This window comes from Nycticebus coucang, chromosome 11 (genome assembly GCF_027406575.1).
Source record: "Nycticebus coucang isolate mNycCou1 chromosome 11, mNycCou1.pri, whole genome shotgun sequence".
Classification (NCBI taxonomy): Eukaryota; Metazoa; Chordata; class Mammalia; order Primates; family Lorisidae; genus Nycticebus; species Nycticebus coucang.
Genome location: NC_069790.1, coordinates 25,760,747 through 25,784,817, shown reverse-complemented (window position 1 = coordinate 25,784,817; position 24,071 = coordinate 25,760,747). Strand labels below are relative to the sequence as shown.

The following is a 24,071-nucleotide window of genomic DNA, read 5'->3' as shown; positions in this document are numbered from 1 at the left end:
AGAAGAAATCAGCCTGGGTGAATATTTTATGAGCAGGACTTCCCAGGCAATTGAAGCAGTATCAAAAATACACTACTAGGACCTGATCAAACTAAAAAGCTTCTGCACAGCCAAGAACTTAATAAGTAAAGCAAGCAGACAGCCCTGAGAATGGGAGAAAATATTTGCAGGTTATACCTCTGATAAAGGTCTAATAACCAGAATCCACAGAGAACTCAAATGTATTAGCAAGAAAAGAACAGGTGATCCCATCTCAGGGTGGGCAAGGGACTTGAATAGAAACTTCTCTAAGACATATGAAAAAATGCTCATCATCTTTAATCATCAGAGAAATGCAAATCAAAACTACTTTGAGATATCATCTAACACCAGTGAGACTACCCTATATCACAAAAATCCCAAGACCAGAGACGTTGGCGTGGATGTGGAGAAGAAGGAACACTTTTGCACTGCTGGTGGGAATGCAAATTATTACATTCATTTTGGAAAGATATATGGAGAATACTTAGAGATCTAAATATAGAACTGCCATTCAATCCTGTAATCCCTCTACTGGGCATGTACCCAGAAGACCATAAATCACATCATAACAAATATATTTGCACCAGAATATTTATTGCAGCCCTATTCATAATTGCTAAGTCATGGAAAAAGCCCAAGTGCCCATCGATCCACAAATGGATTAATAAATTGTGGTATATGTACACCATGGAATATTATGCAGCCTTAAAGAAAGATGGAGACTTTACCTCTTTTTATGTTTACATGGATGGAGCTGGAACATATCTTCTTAGTAAAGTATCTCAAGAATGGAAAAAAAAGTACCCAATGTACTCATCCCTACTATGAAACTAATTTAGGGCTTTCACATGAAAACTATAACCCAGCTATAACCAAAGAATAGGGGGAAGGGTGAAAGGGAGGGGACGGAGGGGGGAGGGGGTAGTGGGAGGGGGCAGGCGGGATCACACCCGCGGTGCATCTTACAAGGATATATGTGAAACTTAGTAATTTAGAATGTAAATGTCTTAGCACAATAACTAAAAAAAACACCAGGAAGGCTATATCAACCAGTGTGATGAAAATGTGTCAAACAGTTTATGAAGCTAGTGTATGATGCCCCATGATCATATCAATGTACACAGCTATGATTTAATAAAAAAAAATTAAAAAGAAGAAAAGTAACTTCTCTAAAGGAGACAGATGCACAATCTACAAACACATGAAAAAAAGCTCATCATCCTTAATCATCAGAGAAATGCAAATCAAAACTACTTTGAGATATCACCTAACTCTAGTAAGAGTAGCCCACATAAGAAAATCCCCAAACCAGAGATGTTGGCATGGATGTGGAGAAAAGGGCACACTTCTACACTGCTGGTGGGAATGCACACTAATACGTTCCTTCTGGAAAGATGTTTGGAGAATACTTAGAGACCTAAAAATAGACCTGCCATTCAATCCTATAATTCCTTTACTAGGTTTGTACCCAGAAGACCAAAAATCAAAATATAACAAAGACATCTGTACCAGAATGTTTATTGCAGCCAAATTCATAATTGCTAAGTCATGGAAGAAGCCCAAGTGCCCATCAACCCATGAATGGACTAGCAAATTGTGGTACATGTACACCATGGAATATTATGCAGCCTTAAAGAAAGATGGATACTTTACCTCTTTCATGTCTACATGGATGGAGCTGGAACATATTCTTCTTAGCATAGTGTCTCAGGAATGGAAAAAAAACTATCCAATGTACTCAGCTCTACTATGAAGCTAAATTATAGCTTTCACATGAAGGTTATAACCCAACTACAGCACAGGACTATGAGGAAAGGGCCAAGGAAGGGGAAGGGAGGGGGGAGGTTAAAGTAGAGGGAGGGTAATGGGTGGGGCCACACCTATGGTGCATCTTAGAATGGGTACAGGCGAAACTTACTAAAGGCAGAATACAAATGTAACTAAGAAAATGCCATGAAGGCTATGTTGAACAGTTTGATGAGAATATTTCAGATTGTATATGAAACCAGGACATTGTATCCCTTGATTGCACTAATGTACACAGCTATGATATAACAATAAAAAAGAAACAGTTTAAGTCATTTTCTTACATACATTTTCTTATTTACTTTTTTATTTCAAATTTTATTCAGCACTGTGTATTAATTTTTTAATACTGAAAAACAATTCATAATATTAAGCCAAAAATAAGTTAATTTTGGAGAAGTGTTTTTTTTTTTTTTAAGTGATGAAGGAAGGTTGTTCTGATTAAAGAGCAAAAACAAAGGAGAAACTGCTAAACCAGGAAGGAAAGAAGGAAGGGAGAGGAGGAAGGAGAGAAGAAGGGGAAAAAAAGAATTTCCAGGCTGTTAAAGCTTGAAATAAAAGTGTCTACAGGAGGCTAATGGAAGTTATCAAAATATTATTTAGAGATCTTTATAGGTTCAAAACTCCTCTACCAAGACTTTCATAGAAAGTAGAATTAACTTCCTTCAGAAATATTTTCTATAGCCACCAATATTCTCAGTCTTTCTTCAGTTCTAAGAATCAAAGTCAAAATTAAAATAAGCTCCATTAGGGCAGATGCCTTTGATGACACTGTCTGAGGAATATCTAGAATAGGGTTGGACCATGCAGGACACAATGAACAATTGTTAAGAATGAAGGTTTGGGGCGGCGCCTGTGGCTCAGTGAGTAGGGCGCCGGCCCCATATACCAAGGGTGGCAGGTTCAAACCCAGCCCCTGCTGAACTGCAACCAAAAAATAGCCCGGCGTTGTGGCAGGCGCCTGTAGTCCCAGATGCTCGGGAGGCTGAGGCAGGAGAATCATGGAAGCCCAAGAGCTAGAGGATACTGTGAGTCCTGTGAATCATGGCACTCTACCGAAGGCGGTAAAGTGAGACTCTGTCACTACAAAAAAAAAAAAAAAAGAATGAAGGTTTCTGGCACTCATCACCAGGCCCTGTCTTTATCGCCTATTTTCTTCAGAATAGTAATGGTGATTTGGCCTACAGCAAGAATGCTGTCAAAGCCATAAATAATACAAATAGATTTCAGAAGGAAAATCAAAATTATCCTTGACAGGATGAACCCAGGATCCCAAATGAGCTAGATCAAATTTCAAAAGGATACCTACTGAATCTTTCATTTAGTTTTCAAAACATTTATTTCTCAATTTCAAAAATTGAGACTGATTTCAGTATAACCCAACAATGGGAACACAACTTCTAACTAACACCACCTTAGGCTGTGTTTATAGGAGTGAAGCAAAAAAAGAGCATTCATCTTCTGTTATGTGCTGGGCCGACATGTCTCTACTACTGAATTTGGGTCTGGACACAAGGTTTTACAGCATACTTAATCAAGTAAGGACTTACTCATCAGTACAGGACACAAGAAGCCTGGAAACCCTGCCCTATTGTCCTAAAATTTCAAGGTTTCAGGCAACTGCCTGGGTCCTGGGTTCATGGAGCACTCTCGACCAAAAAATGACCAGGCATCTCAAAATATAGCAAGCGTGAAACAAAGTTCATTGAGCAAGAGAAAGGTAGGTTTACAGAGTATGAGTAAGATACAGGCTTACAGACCAAGATGCGCTTGCTACTGACAGTGAACAGATCTCCACTGGGCAAGTGGACAAAGAGGCAGAGAGATGAGGGTTATGGTGTACAGTTCTCTTTTATACTGCCCAGGGTCAGGCCTTGCATGCCCTTCAGAGGTTGTCTTGTAACTAGAGTCTTACTGCGCATCCAGACCTCCCCTGAGCCTCTCTGAGAGGCCACATGATAATTAGTCTCAAGGTTGTTTTAGGTTCAAGACTATTGTACCTCTTGTTACAGAGTCATTGACAGAGTCAAGCTACAGAGTCAAGCTACAAAGTCATTGACATTCTTTGCAGTTGGGATACTAAGTTCTGATTGGTAGATTGCTAGGGAGATCCCTCTTCCTCAGGTGTGAGCAATGGCTTGGGACAAAATTAAGGTGGGTGGCACCAAGATGGCAACTGGAAGCTCAGCCCTTGTCCTTCTTCCCCAGGAAAGCTGTTCCTAACTACCTACCTAACATTGTGAGGGCTAATTTAGAGGGTCTAGGGAGATTTCAGCTGAGGAGAAAGACCTGTCTTCAGAAAGGCATAGGAATCTTCTGTACTACTCCAAGGAACAGAGCCATGACCAACAACTGCAAATGCAAGTGTGGATTTAGCTCAATATAAAGAAGCACTTTCTAAAAGGTATAATATGCTCTGACCACATGTGGGAAAGTAAGCGAGCACTAATTCATCAATAAGGAATGTTCTGGAAGGAATACTTGCATTGGATGATAGGTGGCACCATCTGGCTTCCAATTGGGAACCTGGAGACTCACTGTGACCCATACAGGGGTTTTGTTTGTTCTACAAAACATTTAAAATTAATTTTCTCAAATGCCTTTGAGGAGCAGCAACTTTCTGGTCCAAACAATCCAGAGTACTCTTTATTGTCCGGAATCCTATCTGCTTCACATTCTTAGGCTATCTGCCCAGCTCCTACAGGCATTTGCATTTGCCATTCCAACTCTTAGACAACTTCCTTTTGTGACTCAGCTTCACCACAGAGCGGTCACAGAATGTTCTACCATTAGAGGACAGAAGAGATAGGAACTTGGCAATGAAAAAGGAAAAGCAGAATTTGTGGGTGAAGGTGGTTAAGGCTGGAACATTTCTCTTGCTCTACCTCACTACACTATAGCCTGCGTCACACCCTGACACCCATTGCTTTTTCTCCCTCTCCTCATATATGTTTGAATTGCATAGGCTCTTTTCCCCTTTTCCTGAGCCTCTAGGAACTCAGTCAACTTTAAGTGTAAATTTCCACTTAGGATTCAGAAACTTTTATTTTCAATGCAGCCCAGAAAAGCGCCCTTCGGGTTGACTTTTCTTACTAATTTTAGCCATTCCAAAGGGCCCTGGCGAGGACCTGGCTCCTGCACTTTATGGTTGGTGTAATGCTGCCATCTGGTGATTGTTCAAACAAAGTGCCTGAGGCATCTGTCTCCTCCAAGGCAGAAATGTTTCGAACTTCTAGGTCCCTGTCCCAGGTAGGGGCCAGCCAATTGACAAGAGTAAGATCTAACTTCACAAAAACAGTTGTGTGCTGAAAAAGGTAATATATATATATATATTTTTTTTTTAATTGTGATTCTTTCTTCTCGATGGTCTAATGCAGTGGTTCTCCACCTTCCTAATGCTGTGACCCTTTAATACAGTTCCTCATGTTGTGGTGACCCCCAACCATAAAATGATTTTTGTTGCTACTTCATAACTGTGATTTTGCTACTGTAATGAATTGTAATGTAAATAGCTGATATGCAGGATGTATTTTCACTGGTCACGACCCACAGGTTGAGAACCGCTGACCTAACTGGTTTCAAACAGGAGGCAGCCAATAGCAGAAAGTTTGGGTGATAAGATCTAGTTGAAGGAAAAGAATAGCTCAGATAAGTGCAAGATGGAAGGCAAGGCCCCTGTTTACTGGGGTAAGAAAGACCTGTTGTTCCTTAGGCATATTAAGTGTCTGGGGGAAATTCCATTGGGGGTAATGAGATGTCTCAATTTCCTCCAGTCCTGTCCTAAGCTAGCTTCAGGAACAGGGTAGAATTGGCTTGGACATGCAGGCATCACTGCCATTGCTCTTACCAGGTGTCATTGCCTTCCTCAAAGTCAAGCCCTCCCTTGTAATACACATTAGTGGTGGGTGTGGAAGTGATAAATAACACACATTTGTAGTTGTCTGTTTGTTTCATAATCCATCATAGCCATCCTGGGCTAGGCAATTTCTCATCCTTTGTCTCATTTAATTTCTACAACTCTACGGGAATATTTAGAATTTGGAAACCTAACATTTCAGTGTTTATAGTCTAGTTGCCATAAAGGTACTTTAGGAGGAAAAAAGATTTTTAAACTCCTGAAGAAAGTAAACCATCTGTAAATTGGCCCACATTTTGGTGAATCTCTCGAAATGATTCAGATGCATGCACTTGAATTCTGAAACAAACACGAGATGAATAAGCTTCCACTCTTGTGAGAACTATGCCCAATTCTACTGTTTGATCCATGAAGTTTGGTTGTTTTACAAATTCACTTAAATGAGTTTCGAGATTTGTTTGTTGTGTTTTACACAACTGAATCGAGGTCCAGGTGCCATGTGTTATGGAAAATGTTATTAAGCAAGAGCTTATTCAAAAGTATAGGACACAGATGACTTGGAATCGGCCCTGTGAAGGCCAATTTAAAGGAACCAGTGAGATTTAAGCTGAGGAGAAAGGCCAAGAGAGTACAAGGGAGCTGTCTTCATGAACAGTTAACAAAAGGCAACAGTAACATCACACATACACTCCTTTTAGAGGAAATTACTGTTTCTACCTTTGAGGGACACTTCATGTTTGTGGTGGTTTATTTTCATTTGGACCAAACTGATATGGACCAGCCAGCACATGGACAAATGGACTCTAACTTATAACATATAATTTCTTTCAAGCATTGTAAGAAGGGGAATAGAAACCATCATATATGAAGCTTAAATTACAGAATAGCAGTTATTTAGAGATTGTTTGGAAGTTGGAATAATAATGATACATTAGAAGTCCTGCACTGTTTATGGTACAAATATTGAGCCAAAACACATGGAAATAGCAAGAGGTTCCAAGATCTGTTTTGTACAACCTTTGCCAAGTCTCAACCCCTCCTGTCAAATGTTTTTGGGTCCCCTTAGATTTATATAGTCTGGGAGTGTGGAGTGATTAGTGCAAGTTAGTCCTGCCTTGTCCTCTCCTATCCATATACTTTGTCACTTAAGAGGGCCCCCCCAGGGCTGAGCAGAAACAGGCTGTGGTAGGTCCTAAGGACATATGGGGAGCTTGAAACAGGTGGTTTGTAAGAAAAAATTCTTTTTTTTTCCTTGGGAAGTGGAATTTTTTTTTTTTTTTGGCTTGGCTTTTTTTTTTCCTTTTTTTTATTGTTAAATCATAGCTGTGTGCATTAGTGCGATCGCCTGTACCCATTCTAAGATGCACCGTAGATGTGGCCCCAGGCATTACCCTCCCTCCACCAAAACCTCCCCCCCCCTTCCCCTTCCTTGGCCATTTCCCCATAGTCTTGTGCTATAGTTGTGTTATAGTCTTCATGTGTAAGCTATAATTTAGCTTCATAGTAGGGCTGAGTACATTGGATACTTTTTTGAGATACTTTGCTAAGAAGAATATGTTCCAGCTTGCTGGAGACTTTACCTCTTTCATGTTTACATGGATGGAGAAAAAATTCTTGAGGATATGCTGTCCACTTGACAGGGTTACTTAGTGAGAGTCTCTAGCCAAAGTAGCTAGGGCCCTTTCCATATTACTGAAAAAATATTTGAAATTCTGATCTCCGCTTTTGAAAGGTTACTACCCTGTTTCCCCGAAAATAAGACAGTGTCTTATTTTAAGGTGTGCTCCCAAATATGCGCTAGGTCTTATTTTCAGGGGACGTCTAATCTTTCCTGTAAGTAGGTTTTATTTTCGGAGGATGTCTTACTTTCGGGGAAACAGGGTAACATAGTTATCATTTATAAGTTGATATAAGGAGGAAAATAGGTGATATTTTTCCTAGCTCTAAAAGGATCTGAAGATTTCCATTTTATTTATTTATTTTTATTAAATCATAGCTGTGTACATTAGTATGATCATGGGGCACCATACACTTGGTTCATAGATCGTTTGACACATTTTCATCACACTAGTTAACATAGATTTCGTAGCATTTTCTTCGTTATTTTGCTAAGACCTTTACATTCCACATTTACTAGGATTCACATATACCCTTGTAAGATGCACCGCAGGTGTAATCCCATTAATCCCCCTCCTTGCACCTACCACCCTCCTCCCTCCCCTCCCTTTCCCCCTTCCCCTATTCTTAGGTTGTAACTGTTATAGCTTTTGTGAAGATCCTACATTAGTTTCATAATAAGGGTGAGTACATTGGGTACTTTTTCTTCCATTCTTGAGACACTTTACTAAGAAGAATATGTTCCAGCTCCATCCATGTAAACATGAAAGAGGTAAAGTCTCCATCTTTTTTTAAGGCTGCATAATATTCCATGGTGTATATATACCACAATTTATTAATCCATTCGTGGATCGATGGGCACTTGGGCTTTTTCCATGACTTAGAAATTATGAATAGGGATGCAATAAATATTCTGATACAAATATCTTTGTTATGGTGTGATTTTTGGTCTTCTGGGTATATGCGCAGTAGAGGGATTACAGGATTGAATGGCAGATTTATTTTTAGATCTCTAAGTGTTCTCCATATCTCTTTCCAAAAGGAATGTATTAATTTGCATTCCCACCAGCAGTGCAGAAGTGTTCCCTTTTCTCCACATCCACGCCAACATCTCTGGTCTTGGGATTTTGTGATATAGGCTAGTCTCACTGGAGTTAGATGATATCTCAAAGTAGTTTTGATCTGCATTTCTCTGATGATTAAAGATGATGAGCATTTTTTCACATGTCTGAAGGCCATGCGTCTGTCTTCTTCAGAGAAGTTTCTCTTCAAGTCCCTTGCCCAGCCTGCGATGGGATCCCTTGTTCTTTTCTTGCTAATGCGTTTGAGTTCTCTGTGGATTCTGGTTATTAAACCTTTGTCGGAGACATAACCTGCAAATATCTTCTCCCATTCTGAGGGCTGTCTGCTTGCTTTACTTACTGTGTTCTTGGCTGTGCAGAAGCTTTTTAGTGTGATCAAGTCCCAATAGTGTATTTTTGAAGCAGCTTCAATTGCCCGGGGGGTCCTTCTCATAAAAAAACTCGCCCAACCCAATTTCTTCAAGGGTTTTCCCTGCACTCTCTTCTAGTATTTTTATAGTTTCATGTCTTAGGTTTAAATCTTTAATCCAGTGAGAGTCTATCTTGGTTAATGGTGAGAGGTGTGGGTCCAGTTTCGGTCTTCTACAGGTTGCCAACCAGTTCACCCAGCACCATTTGTTAAATAGGGAATCTTTTCCCCACTGAATGTTTTTAATTGGCTTGTCAAAGATCAAATAATGATAATTAGCTGGATTCATCTCTTGGTTCTCTATTCTGTTCCAGATATCTACTTCTCTGTTTTTGTGCCAGTACCATGCTGTTTCGACCAGTATCGATTTGTAGTATACTCTGAGGTCTGGTAGCGTGATTCCTCCTGCTTTGTTTTTATTTTTGAGTAATGTCTTGGCTATTCGAGGTTTTTTCTGATTCCATATAAAATGAAGTATTGTTTTTTCAAGGTCTTTAAAGTATGACAGTGGAGCTTTAATGGGGATTGCGTTGAAATTATATATTGCTTTGGGTAGTATGGACATTTTAACAATGTTGATTCTTCCCAACCATGAGCATGGTATATTTTTCCATTTGTTAACATTCTCAGCTATCTCTTTTCTTAGAGTTTCATAGTTCTCTTTATATAGATCTTTCACGTCCTTTGTTAGATAAACTCCCAAGTATTTCATCTTCTTTGGCACTACTGTGAATGGGATAGAGTCCTTAATTCTTTTTTCAACTTGAATATTTTTGGTATATATAAAGGTTACCAATTTATGAATGTTGATTTTGTAACCTGAGACACTGCTGTATTCCTTGATCACTTCTAAGAGTTTTGTAGTAGAGTCCCTAGTATTTTCCAGATATACAATCATATCATCTGCGAAGAGCGAAAGTTTGATCTCTTCTGACCCTGTCTGGATACCCTTGATTGCTTTTTCTTCCCTAATTGCGGTGGCCAAAACTTCCATTACAATGTTAAAGAGCAATGGAGACAATGGGCAGCCTTGTCTGGTTCCTGATCTGAGTGGAAATGATTCTAATTTAACTCCATTCAATATGATATTGGCTGTGGGTTTGCTGTAGATGGTCTCTATCAGTTTAAGAAACGTCCCTTCTATACCAGTTTTCTTAAGTGTTCTGATCATGAAAGGATGTTGGATGTTTTCAAAAGCTTTTTCTGCATCGATTGAGAGGATCATATGGTCTTTGTTTTTTAATTTGTTTATGTGCTGAATTACATTTGTAAATTTACATATATTGAACCAGCCTTGAGACCCTGGGATAAAACCGACTTGGTCATGATGTATGATTTGTTTGATATGTTGCTGGATTCTGTTTGTTAGGATCTTGTTGAATATTTTTGCATCTATATTTATTAGTGATATTGGTCTATAATTTTCTTTTCTTGTTGGGTCTTTTCCTGGTTTGGGGATCAAGGTCATGTTTGCTTCATAGAACATGTTGGGTAGTCTTCCTTCTTTTTCTACCTTTTGGAACAGGTTGAGTAATATAGGTACTAATTCCTCTTTAAAGGTTTGGTAGAATTCTGACATAAAACCATCTGGTCCCGGGCTTTTCTTTTTGGGGAGATTTTGTATGGTTGATGTTATTTCCAAACTTGATATGGGCCTGTTCAACATTTCCACTTCATTTTGGTTAAGTCTTGGAAGGTGACGTGTTTCCAAGTAACGGTCAATTTCCTTCAGATTTTTGTATTTCTGAGAGTAAAGTTTCTTGTAATATTCATTAAGGATTTTTTGATTTCTGAGGAGTCTGTTGTTATTTTGTTTTTGTTATTTCTGATTGATGAGATTAGAGATTTTACTCTTTTTTTCCTGATTAGGTTGGCCAAAGGTTTATCTATTTTGTTGACTTTTTCAAAAAACCAGCTTTTTGATTTATTGATCTGTTGTATTATTCTTTTGTTTTCAATTTTATTTAGTTCTGCTCTGATTTTGGTTATTTCTTTTCTTCTACTGGATTTGGGGTTGGAGTGTTCTTCCATTTCCAGTTTCTTGAGATGTCCCATTAAGTTGCTTACTTCCTCTCTTTCTGTTCTCCTGAGGAAGGCTTGTAGTGCTTTAAATTTCCCTCTTAGGACTGCCTTCGTGGTGTCCCAGAGGTTCTGATAGTTCGTGTTGTTATTGTCATTTTGTTCCAGAAATTTGGCAATTTCCTTCTTGAGCTCATCTTTGACCCAGCTATCATTCAGCATAAGGTTATTTAACTTCCATGTTTTTGTATGTGTATGCAGATTCCTGTTGTTACTCATCTCAAGTTTTATTCCGTGATGGTCCGAGAAGATGCAAAGAATAATTTCTATTCCTTTAAATTTACTGAGGTTAGACTTGTGACCTAAGATATGATCGATTCTGGAGTAAGTTCCGTGGGCTGATGAGAAGTATGTGTATTCAATTTTGTTGGGATGAAATGTTCTGTAGATGTCTGCTAAATCTAAATGCTGGATGGTTAGATTTAAATATAGAATTTCTTTACTCAGCTTTTTGTTGGAGGATCGATCCATCACTGCCAAAGGAGTGTTAAAATCTCCAAGTATTATAGAGTTGGAGGAAATCAAGTTGCTCATGTCTGTTAGAGTTTCTCTTATAAATTGAAGTGCATTCTGGTTGGATGCATAGATATTAATAATTGAAATCTCATCATATTGAGTCTTACCCTTAACAAATATGAAGTGACCATTTTTGTCCTTTCTTACTTTTGTTGATTTAAAGCCTATTGTGTCCGCAAATAAAATTGCAACTCCTGCTTTTTTCTGGTTACCATTTGCCTGAAATATGGATGACCATCCTTTCACCGTGAGTCTGTATTTGTCTTTTAAGTTAAGATGTGACTCTTGTATGCAACAAATGTCTGGCCTGAGTTTTTGTATCCAGTCAGCTAACCTATGTCTCTTTAGAGGCCAGTTTAAGCCATTCACATTAATGAGAGTATTGATATGTTTGGTGAAATTTGGGGTATGGAGTTTTTTGAAAGTCCAGTGGGCATTTTTAATCCTTTTGCCATTGTGGAAGTTGGAGTTTGATCAGAAGTTTCTGAGTGAGTTTACTTTTGTAGTAGAGGATTGGGTTGGTTATTATGGAGGATAGGTCTGAGAATATCCTGAAGAGCTGTTTTGGTTATGCCAAATTTCTTTAGCATATGTATGTCATTAAAGTATTTAATTTCTCCATCATAAATGAAACTCAGTTTAGCTGGGTACAAGATCCGGGGTTGAAAGTTATTTTGCTTGAGGAGATTAAACGTTGATGACCACCCTCTTCTGGCTTGAAAAGTTTCAGCAGAGAGATCTGCAGTCATTCTAATATTCTTCCCTTTGAAGGTAATAGGTTTCTTTCACCTGGCCGCTTTGAGAATTTTCTCCTTTATATTAACTTTAGTGAAGTTAATTATGATATGCCTGGGGGATGTCTTATTGGGGTTGAGTTGTGCTGGGGTTCTGAAGCTATCTGCTATCTGAATTTCAGGTTCTCTAGGCATGTCTGGAAAATTATCTTTCATAATTTCATGCAGAAAGGCCTCTGCGCCCAGTGAGGCCACTTCATCTGTTTCAGGAATTCCTATGAGTTGGATATTTGCCTTCTTCGAGTTATCCCAGAGCTCTCTGAGTGAGTGATCCATTTTTGCTCTCCATTTCTCTTCCTCTTTGAGAGTTTGGGAGCATTCAAAGGCTTTATCTTCGATGTCGGAGATCCTTTCTTCTGCTTGGTCCATTCTGTTGCAAGGGATTCTACTGTATTTTTCATATCTTTGAGGGCTTCAAATTCTTGTTTCAGTGTGTCTAAGTCTTTGGTGATTTTGTCTTTAAATTCGTTAAATTCTTGAGACAGCTTTTGAATTTCTCCACGAATTCCTAATTCCATTTTGTTAATCTTGTTTGCCATCCAAATTCTGAATTTGATTTCTGACATCTCAGCCAGTTGTTTGTGAATGGGATCTTCAATTACATCTGCCGTATCTTTCCTTGGGGGGGTTGATCTATTCTGGATATTCATGTTACCAGAGTTTTTCCGCTGATTCCACCCCATGATTGCTTTACTGCCTTTGATTTTCCTCTGGTGTTTTGTCGAGGACCCGTACAGGGCTGTGGCCTGAGAAACTGGGGCCCTGTTTGGTGTAGAGGGGCTAAGTGGTTCTGTCTTGTTTTCAGCTGGTTTCTATATGACCCTAGTGAAACAGTTACTCTGGGTTGAAGTCTCAGCTGTGGAAAAATACCAGCAATTAAGTCATCCCACCCACCACAGGCAACAAATGGAAAAGGAAAATCAAACCTTCCTACAACCACACACCCAGGACACCACCTGGATAGTCCCCAGGTGAGTGACTCAGTTCAAAAGGTCCAAGTCAATTGTCTCAGTCAGCAGCTGCCTCGGGTGGGAGAGTTCAAGAGGTCCCTGGGAACTAGATCACAGGGGTCTGGTGACTGCTCTAATATGGCTTGCTCCAGTGCTGCGTGGAGTCACAAGAGCCACGCAGTAAATAGATCAGTCTGGGAAGATTGATGCCTCCTTCCCCACCTTGCAGCTCTGTCACACCCAGTTGCTGCTATCCCCACAGGGCTGTGACCCAGTCAGTTGTCTGCAGTAAGCAGATACTCCAGGGGTTTGCACCTGCCTAAGTCACAGGGTAGTCTGTGTCTGCTTGACTAGGTCACTATTCTCTGTCTTTATCCAGTAGGGGGTGGTGTGGCCTGTCAACCTTGGGCACTTGATGGAGGCTGGAGGTGTTCACTCAGTTCCAGCCCCACCCTTAGTTTATGTTACTGGGTGAAGGGAAAAACCCTTGTGGGAGTTTGTTTCTGACCTTGCCAGATTCCTCTGCAGAGGAGAGGCTGATTTGAGTTCCCAGAACCTGTGCCTCAGGCCCTGTCTTTAGACCTGTGGGTTTGTATTCGCAGCACAATCAGTTGTTGGCTGTAGCCCCTTGGCCTCCTTTGTCTATAGGCTAATGATCCCCTAAGGGCCAGGTGCGTCTTAGGCTCAGTAGAGCGGTCCTCTGGATCAGCCCCACCCTGGGAGTTTCCCGGCTCTGCGGGTGTGTTTTTTAGTCCCCGTGTTCCACCCAGGTTGGTACCGTCTCAGGAAAACCCTTTACTCATGGGGCCTGTGTTTCAGTCCCAGGTCTGTTCCATGGTGGTTGCCATCTGAGAAGATGCTTGGCCTCATCTGGTTGCCCGGGAAGACAGGAGGAGAGTCTATGGGATATCTGGGGGTGGGCCTTGTTATTGCTGAAGACGGCTGTTCCTCTGCACCTCGGGGCACCACCACTCCAGTGTAATTCCCTCTCAGCTGACTGTCGTCTTCTCGCTCCTTTGCTACAGAGTCAGCACTGGCCAGCTGCAGTCCAGGTCCTGTCTACACCTCTCGAGAGTGCACCCAAGAATATGGACTCCTGGGGGGGCAGGTCTCCAGATCACAGAGTGAGAGTGGAGGGGAGTGTTAGGAGCTCAGAGTTGCAGGTCGTAACACCAAGCTCATTGAGACCAAATGAACAAATAAACAGATACAAAGGTTACCAGGCACATGGGCCCATAGATACAGAGACAGACGGAAACACACAGACATACAGGCAACAGCCACGACAACAGCAATACAAGAACAACTGCAATAAAAATAGTGATAATCGTAAAATAATTGAAAGAAAGGAAAAAAAAGAGAGAAAAAAGTGGTGTTAGAAGGAATGTTAAATGAGAAGAAAGAAGAAATTAAAATTAGAGGACATAGAAATAAAAAATATATCTATATAAAAAGTAATAATAAAAAATTATCGAAATCTCCTCTAAGAAAATGTTGAGGAAAAAACAGACAAAAACAAAAGAACAACAACAAAAAAAAAACCACGAAAACCAAAACAAAACAAAACAAAAAGGCACCAACTACAAAAATATTCTTGTGTGTAGAAATATACCTATAAATATCTATATGTCTGCTGTAGGGATCAACTTTCGTAGGAATATATTCATACTGCAATCTACTTTCTGGACACCAGGTGGCGCTGTGAGTGGTTCTGAGACTTTTACCTGATTTACAGTTTATACCGTTACCATGGTAACCACCTTCCATGGCCAATCGCCATTTTGGAGTTTCTGTAAAAGTTTGTTGCCTAAGAATTGTGCAACCTCAGCTGTTCTTTTCCAGACAGCACTTGCGACCGACCTTTCCACTCAGGGCAGGTGTCCACGCTTCCTAAGTCCCTCCACTCTATTCCCAGGTTCCCCCGCAAACTGGCAACTGCAATCGGCCATAAGGGGGGTGGTGCTGAGTTCACGGTCGTTGGCGGGCTCGCAGCTCTATCTCCTGTAGCTGGTTCCCGCAGCTTCAGCAGCCAAAGCCAGTCTGCGGCTTCAGTAGCTCGCGGCTCCAGAAGCCAAAGCCGAGTCCTAGGCTTCAAGCTGGTTCCCGTGGTTGGAGTGCTGGGGGGACTTATTCTGAGTTTTATGGTTCAGAGTTTCCCTTTCGGATGGGCACCTGCCAGTTCGCCACGCAGCCTGAACTACCAGCCCCCTCCAACACCTGGGAGAAAGGTGCCCGCCCTTTTGGGTAGTTCAAAATGTCTGTTTCCCAGGCAGGATCCCTTCCCTTCAATTGTCCAACAGTTTGCCCAGCTCCCTGTCATTTTGAGTGGCTCTCCTTTCGGATGCCTCCCTCAGTTCAGGATTAATTATTTGTCAATTGTATTTTGTCAGCATTTACAAGCTGCTGACCTCCGTAGGGGAGGGGCCTGCTGGCCAGCACGGCAGAGCAGGGAAAAATCTCTACAACAGAGTCTGTGATTTTAAATTACCCCTCATATATAGCAAACCTCCAGTTCGCTGGGCGTCTCCAGCTGTCTGTCCACTCCAATAATCCACACACATGGAAGTCCAGACTGCTTTTCCTCTGGCTTGGGAGAGGTGGGCTACACGTCCGTCCTGTCCACCATTATGCTCCGCCTCCTGAAGATTTCTAATATTAAGTTAACTATCATAAGAACAGTAAGGTCTTAAATATTACACAAGCAAAATTAAAATTACTTGTGTAAATATTACACAAATTAAATATACAAGCAAGCAAATGTCTTTTAATAAATTTGCAATGAGTATACACTGTTTCCTCCAACAACAGGTAAATAGTATCATATTTCTTAGGTTAAAGGCTCTATAAAAGTTGCACATCAAAATTAAAAGAATATCTCTCTGGCAGCTTCTTCCATACAAATTACTCAATTTTATAATCGTAAGTGTTCATTTTTGTAAACTCTTCTAAGCCTTTGTTATAACACCACTACATTGTTATTATTTGCGTTTAAATAGTCAGTTGTATTTTTGAGAGATTTAAATAATACATAAAACAGTTCATTCTTATACACATTATTTTTCCATTCAGTAACCTAAAGATGGTTTTCAACTGTCTTTTTGCCTAGATTATTTCTAATAAGAAATTTGCTGCTATTTTTATCTTTGTAACACTATACTTAATACTCTTTTATCTCTGGGTGATTTTAAGATTTGTTTTTATCTTAGTGTTAAACAATTTTTTTTTTTAATATTCCTTAGTGTAGTTTTCTTCCTGTCTCCTGTGATTGGAATTTGATGGACTTTTTGACACAAACTTTTCTTTGAAACATTTTTCCAAATGCCTCCCCTCTTCTTTGGTGCTTTCCAAGCATCTACATCTTAGGCTACTTAGAGATATCTCACCGTACAATTTTAATTTTTAATTTTTTTTAAATCTCCATGGTTCACTTGGGATAGTTTCTGTGGCTGTGCCTTCACATCACTAATACTTTCTTCTGCAATCTCAAATCCCATCCAGTATAATTTTTACTTGAGATCTTGTCATTTTTATCTCCAAAAGTTCAATTTGGGTCTTTTTTACTATCTTGCATATCTCCACTTAACTTATTTCATCTTTCCTCTAGCTTCTTAAACATATGGAATGGAATCATAACAAGTATTTTAATGCCCTTGTCTAATAATTCTAACATCTGTGTCAGTTCTAGGTTGGTTTCAATTTATCGATTTTTCTCCTCATTAGGGGTTATATTTTTATGCTTCTTTTCATGCCTGAATTTTTTTGCTGGATGCCAAACATAAGGCATTTACCATGTGGGTGCTAGGTATTACTATATTCCAGTAAATATTCTTTACCTTGGGTATAAGAAACAAGTTACTTGGAAACAGTTTAATTTGTTCAGGTCTTTCTTTTAAGACTTGTTAGGTGGGACGGACCAGAACAGTGGTCATTCTAGGGCTAATTACTCTTCACTCCTGAGGCAAGTCTGAGTACTCTACCCTCTAATGCCCTGTGAGTTATGAGTTTTTGCATTCTGGCTGGTGGGAGCATTCCCTATTCCAGACCCTGAATGAGTTCTGTCTCTATGCAGCTCCTTCCTCTCCTTTACTCTGCCCCACTCTGGCTGACTCTGTCTTTCTAGATGCCTAGCTCTGTTTCCTCAACTTTAGGAGTCTGCCAGGCCCTCCTTATTTCCCCTTTATCATGCCAAGCCCTGCAGACTCTCTCAAGGCAGCAAGCTAGGTAGTTACAGGTTCACATCATTTGTTCCTAGCTCTCGGGAATTGCCATCTTTAATTGCCTGATGACCATTGGCTTGAAAAACTTTTTGCACGTATCTTGCCTAGTTCTTTAGTTGTTTCAGATGGGAGAAGATGTCTAATCCCTATCTCTCCAGCTTTACAGAAGCAGAAGCCACGCTGAGATCTATGACTAGCAAATATTTTCCATATTTTACTCTTAACAACAGGCAATAGCTAAGTCAAAGACTTTGTTTTCTTGAAATTTTTCTAAAAGTTCCTCTACCTCTCTGGGATTCAGCTATTAAAAAATTTATGTCCTTTGATTTTTAGCTTTAATTTTTGAGGGTGGATTAAAGAATATGGGATTTATAATGTTTAATTCTATAAAATTGGGTTTCTTTCTCCTTAGTTTGTCCTCAGGGTGAAGTGGTTGGGATTTGAGCTGGGGCAATCACCTCTAGGACAGTGTGTCTCTTGATGTCTTTGCTCAGACCCACGGATAGTTAAGTCTGGCCAGGGCCAGGCCTATGGGGAGATGGGAGATGCTTCTCTTATTAGTGGAGTTATCCTTTGAGTTAGAGTCCAGGAGAGGCTGAAGTCCTTTTTCCCCCACTGTACTCTTCTTCATTTAGTCATTCAATCAAAGCAAATCCCCTAGTTCTCATGTAGCTGCCAGATACCCAACCATTCTACCCACTAGCAATCAGCCTTTCTCTTCAAACCACTCCCTCACCAGTGTCCAGTCTTCCAAGACAAACAGTGCTTCTCCCTCTGCTCCTTGGTGTTCCAAGTAGGTTACATTCCAATCCCCTTCCTCCTAAGATAGTTCTTATTCTCTAGCCTAGACTGTAGTAAATGTGAAAGAATTTCTCATTAAATAAGAAAAAAAAGAATTGCATAATTTAATCTTTGGCAAGATAAAACCACCTATTTTTCCCCCAACTCAGAATACATAACACAATATTTATGTAAGAAGCTACAGATTTAGTATTTCAAAATGCTCGTGTTTGCAAAGTCATGACCTGCCCACACATAACATTATTCTTTCTCTGCCTATTCTAGCCTCTCGTGGTGACAAGACTGGTCTAAAACATGAGTACAGACTTGTAGTCATATAAATAGTCTACACAAATAGTCTAAGCTAGGAAGGGATTCTTATCCAAATTTTGTTTAAAAATATACACACACATACAGATTCACACATATATACACGTATACATATATCAGTTTTTGTCTCTTGTTTCATTAGTGTGGCATTTAAGACATATGTGTTTCCTTCTGGATTTTCCTCCCCTTAGTAAAGATTCATCTCACAATCATAATGTTATTTAGTTTTAAGAGATGTTGGTTCTCCTTTCTCTGTTCCATATTTTATTCTCTTCATGTTTTACTCTTTTTTTGAAGTGATGCAGTTTTACATGAACTCTCTGTAAAGTTCATGGGTGAGAAGAAATCACCCTTCGAATTCTCTCATTTGTTTATATTTCCATGCACGGGCATTTGTGGACATTCTGCAGCACGCCAGGTGCCTGGAAGGATTGGGATGTTTCTACTTTACTAACCTCAACACCTCTTTCCTTCCACAGGCACCAGGGTAGACAGAGCCTACAGCTGTCAGTCTGACAGCAGCGGATTCCTGGAGGAGCCCCTGGAGCCACTGCCCTTGCAGGTAGGAAGGTGCAACAAAGCCCTCAGTGCCCAGCCTTATGGCCCACTTTAGCCCTATCAAGCACCTCACTGCCCTAACCTCACTCACAGCTAACTCAGAAAGAAAACTTATAGTGAACGGCTGAGAAGACACATGCCACAGGCACTCAAGGAGTGGGGGATGCTGGAGGCCATTACTAAAGGTGTCAGGAAGCTCAACCTCCCTTTCCTTTTTATTTTCTTTTGATTTTTCTAAACAAGGAAGCTGGGCCTTATAGAGAGGAGGTCCTAAAGCAGTCAACTGGTGTAAAGCCTCAGTTATCACTCTGACTTCGGAATCAATCGCAATGACAAGAAAATAAAATCTCCTTAAACCAATTGTCTCTCTCACTTTTGTCCTGGTTTCTCCAACAGGTGCATTCCTTGCCAAGCAGCCAGAGTGCTGCTGAGAAGGCAGGTGGAAAGGCCAGGGATCCCAGCTGCAGCCTCCTCCCAGCACATGACTATCAACAGGAGGCAGACAAGTCTGACTCCAGGAGTATGGTGAGCACATCGTTTTCAAGCCAGGACTGGAGTGTCCTGGGAGAAAAGGCCTTGATATCTGTGATGGAGGAAGAGTGTCAGCCTGAGGCCATGGAAGGGTCACCAGAGCTGTTGACTCCAGACATGGCCCTTGTCAAAACTTCTGCTGGGGGAGAACACCCAGGGAAAGATAGCCACCTCTGGCAGCATCTGCCAACCCCCTGCACTGAATACAAGATCACTGGAGGCACAGTAACTCCTAAATGTGATAATCCTCTGGGGTTTATGGAGACCCACATCACAAAAATAAAGGATGGGTATCTGAGGCCTAAGGGAGATGGAGAAAGGCACATGCAAAGCCACCACTGTGAGTCTCACAGGTCACCTGGAAATGACCAGGCTCAAGGCAAGTTTCCTCATGTTGACTCTGAGGCCTCAAGGGAAGAGGAAAGCTATAGACTCTGTCCTGACACTAACAACAACTTACTAGCAGAAGAAAGTCCACTTCAGCACATCCCCAAGCACAGTGAAGTCATGTCCTATTCCCTTGACCTTGTTCAAACATCTGCAAAATCCATTCCCCACCTCCATAAAGTGCTTGGAGATACTGCCCAAGTGAAGCCAAGCTATAGTGCTTTGGGTCAAATACCACCTAGGACAGAAGCTGAGATGGGAACCCTTCCTCCATCTGCTGACTCAAACACTGGCAGCTCCACATCTGTGATGACCCAGATGTCCTCTGATCTGGGGTCAGCTGCTCAGAGTGCTGTGGCCTTGGGGACTCATTCTAGAGGAACATCTTTGGAATATACTATGTGTGACCCTGTTGCCACAGGACCAGGTCTGGTGACAGAAGAAAGACAGTTCAAGGATACTTCCATTCAAACGTCTACATGTGAGCCCAGGCCCTGGCATTTCTATTCAGCCCTAAGAATAAAGACCTTGACACATGGACCCCTCACCAAGTCTGTCTCTTTAGACACAGGCTTCCCTAGTATCTACCCAGCGGGCATCTGCCACACTGTTCCTGCCCAGTGCTGTGCCTGCTGTCATCACTATCCCCACTGCACTTGGGAAACACAAAGCACTGGGCTTGCACCCTGGGTCTGTAGGCCTTGCCTTTACTCACATACTGATCACTCAGAAGACCAGTTTATGAAGACTTTGAAAGTCCTGCAGGACACGACAGTGAGGGAGCTATGTTATGTAAGTATTCACTTCTGCATAGGTGGGAAGGCAGATGCACAGTGACAGACACCCCAGGAACAGTGTTAATCCTTCTTTTCTGAACATGAGCTCTCGGGGCATACCTTTCCGTTTCAAATCGCAAGTAACATTTATAGAGTGCATGTTTATGATATAGTCTTACACATTTCTTCTTGTTTGATACTTCCAATCAATCACCTTTTGAAGTAAGGAAGGCAAATTTTATTATTAATTCCCATTTTACAGAAGGGAAAGATAAGGCATAGAATCATAAATTCATATGTGTAAGGTTATAAACATAAATGTGTCTGTACCTCATGTCCAGTTCAGGCTAGCTGAGAAGTACTGTGTCTGAAATTCATTTGGCTATATAATATTACAAAAACCATCTAACCTGTCTGAGCCTGGCCTGTAAAACAGGGAGACTGTTCATGCCCTTGACACAGGAGTATTTTGGTGTTAATTCAGATAAACCTAGTACAGTTTGCAACACACTCAGTCACTCAGCACAGTGTGTGACACATAGAAAGCTCTGGGGAATGTTCATTCTGTAGGTGCTACTTTCATTATCAATTTTTGTTACTATTTTAATTATTGTTCAGGCTTTGAACTTACAGCTTTTCATGCCAAATAGAGGTCTACCTTTGCTAAGCTTTTGTAAAAGTGGACATTGGGATAACTGAAAACTAAATGACCCCAGTCTTTTTCAACCCTGGATCAATCAACAAGTGTTTAATAAGTCCTTCCAGTGCCCCCTCGTTAGTGGTTCTCAAGGTAAGGGATGATTTAGACCTTCAAGGCTAGCCATTGATTAAAAAGTTTTCACACGTGAAACTACACATAGAGAAAGTTAAGAAGGTGGGGTGGGTGTGGCACAGTGTGGATCTGCAACTATTCAAAGGAGAGGAAGAAGGGACCATGATTTACTAAGCACCTACTGTTTAGAACTTGTGGGTTACCTTCCAATTCTTTTAATATTTACTGAGTGTCTGTGCTAACCACTTTATATTATGTCATTTAATCTTCCCTTTCATCCATATTTAAGGTATTATAGCTGTCCTTAAAATGTGCCAGTTTCTTCCTCTTTTATAGATGAGGAAACTAGAACTGAGAGGGTTCAAATCACTTTCCCAATGCCTCCTTACTAGTAAATGATAAGTCCAAATTCAAATTCAAATTTGGGGAACACCAAACCCTTGGCCACTACACTCCAGACAAGGAGGTGTCCAACTTTAAAGTATCTACATCTATGTAAGTGTAGTACTGACATTAGGAAGTGATTCTTTGAAAGATAAAACAAATTACTTCATTGTCCGTCAACAGATAGGAATCTACATAATTGTAATATAAACAAAGCAAGTGATTACATGAAAGGTTAAATAGTTACCACATCATTATTTTCAAATTGCAAGACCTTTCAGCTTTGAGAATTTTTAAAAAAGAGCCATTAATGAGGGTTGAGCTAGTAAGAAAAGGTTTTTTTAGGCATTAAAATAAATTCTGGGTATATTTCCCAAAAGTTTAGTGGAAGAAAAGAACAAAGGCTAATGTAAAGTTCAAATACTGGAGAATGGTAGGATCCTCATCCCCCCGTCACCCCCACCACTATCATCATTATTGTCATCATTATTTATTGAGGGATTTAAATGTTCTAAAGCAGTGGTTTTCAGCTGGGGATAATTTCCTACCTCCCACCATCCCAGGTGACATTTGGCAATGTCTGGAAACATTTTTATCTGGCAGAACTTGGAGAGGGGTGGTTACTACTGGCAAGAAGTAGGAAGAGACCAGGGATGCTGTTAAACATCTGAACAGCCATTATGAGAAAGAATTATTTAGCCCAAAATGTCAATAATGTCAAGGTTGAAGAACTCACCTCTAAGGGAATAAACATTTACTTGATCACATAGTTCATATGGGAAAAATGTTACAGATAAAAGATAGCTAGAGGAAACATTTGAGAGGGTGTAGATGAAAAAATGTTAAATCCTAGAATTACGTACCCCAGTTTCCATGATGAAAAGTGGGTTGTTGATCTAACATAGAAATAGATATCCTGAAAAAAGATTATTTTTCTAATTTAAATTTTAAGATAATCTTTACAAAGGTACACAAAATAGATCATATTTAGTGTTACGTTTTGTTAGAAATAATAAAATTATACAAATCAAATTGGTGTTAAAAACTCTGGGAAAATAAATGGTCCTTCTAGACATATCAAATGTCATTCTTATAGTGTAGATTGGACAGGTATTTATTCCATAATATGATATGATCTAGTTTCTGTTTACATTGCCACTCTTCAAAACAAGGTAAGTCATTTCCTGGTTGCATTAAGAAGAGAAATAACAAACATGACTCCATAGACTAAGAAGCTAGAAATCTAGTGCATCAAACTGACTTTGGAAAGCACCATCATTTAATTTGTTCCTCAAAGTTATAATCAGGTATCTATGCCAACAGCTGTATCTTGGTGCTCATTTAGTCTATCATTTTTTCAGTGATATGACCACAAATGAAATAGGAATAGAGGGTAACACAGCTTCCCATGGCACAAACTGAAAACATGTCCTACATAATGAGGTTATTTGACATGGGTAAGATGTGATAAATTGGTTTAGACATAGGAGGAGCCAGTGCTGGGAATGGCTAAAGGGTGGGCCTCACTACAGGTGCCAGGATGGCGTCTAATCAATCAGGCAAACTGGTGTCCAGAGAGCACCTGCTAGAGCAGGTCAATAACACAGCCTAGTAAGGCTTTCAGTGTGAGAGGTCTGGCAGTCTCTTGGATTTTGGAGGAATCCTTGTGAACTTGTGTAGTTGTGGGAATTAAAAGAGCAAGTGGCATCTGGCACCTGTAGCAGATTAGCAGGTAGAAGGACTCCGCCTTCTTCAAGGAAGGCAGACTGGATAGATTGGGAAACCGCCCTGAAGACACTCAGGCACCGCAGTGCAGAGCCAGATACAGGTCCAAACACTGTTTAAAGTGGGGACAAAAGAGTACACCCTGAGGGTGAACCGGAGCTCTTCTGTTCCTCCCGCCTCATGCTGAGAGAGGGCCATGGGCCTGAAAAGCCCCAGCTGTGTGGAGAGATTTGGCAGGTAGACGTAGATGTTCTTTCTGGTTTGACACTTTGACATATCAGCATGCCTTCTGCAGAAAATAGAAGAGATTTTGTGGCCCATTATGCACAAAGGCCATCCTCAGACTTTTGTGTAGATTTAAATGAGCAGGGGTTTGAGAGGGCCTACCGTTTCATGGCTTCTGATACCTTCCTTGTTTCATATTGCCTCTGCCTTCTTTTCTCTTAGGAGTTACAACTTTACTAAAAGGAGGAATTTTTAT

The 24,071-nt window shown here is 40.5% G+C and overlaps 1 protein-coding gene across 4 annotated transcripts in view; it reads left to right on the top strand.

The window, feature by feature from the left end:
- Positions 1-24,071, top strand: part of ITPRID1 (ITPR interacting domain containing 1) — a 134,641-nt gene that overhangs the window by 102,757 nt on the left and 7,813 nt on the right. For all 4 annotated transcript variants that reach the window (XM_053609383.1, XM_053609382.1, XM_053609384.1 and 1 more), the window contains exons 10-11: positions 18,937-19,019; positions 19,412-20,725. In XM_053609383.1, coding sequence (XP_053465358.1) covers positions 18,937-19,019; positions 19,412-20,725 — 1,397 coding nt within the window. The remainder of the gene's footprint in view (positions 1-18,936; positions 19,020-19,411; positions 20,726-24,071) is intronic.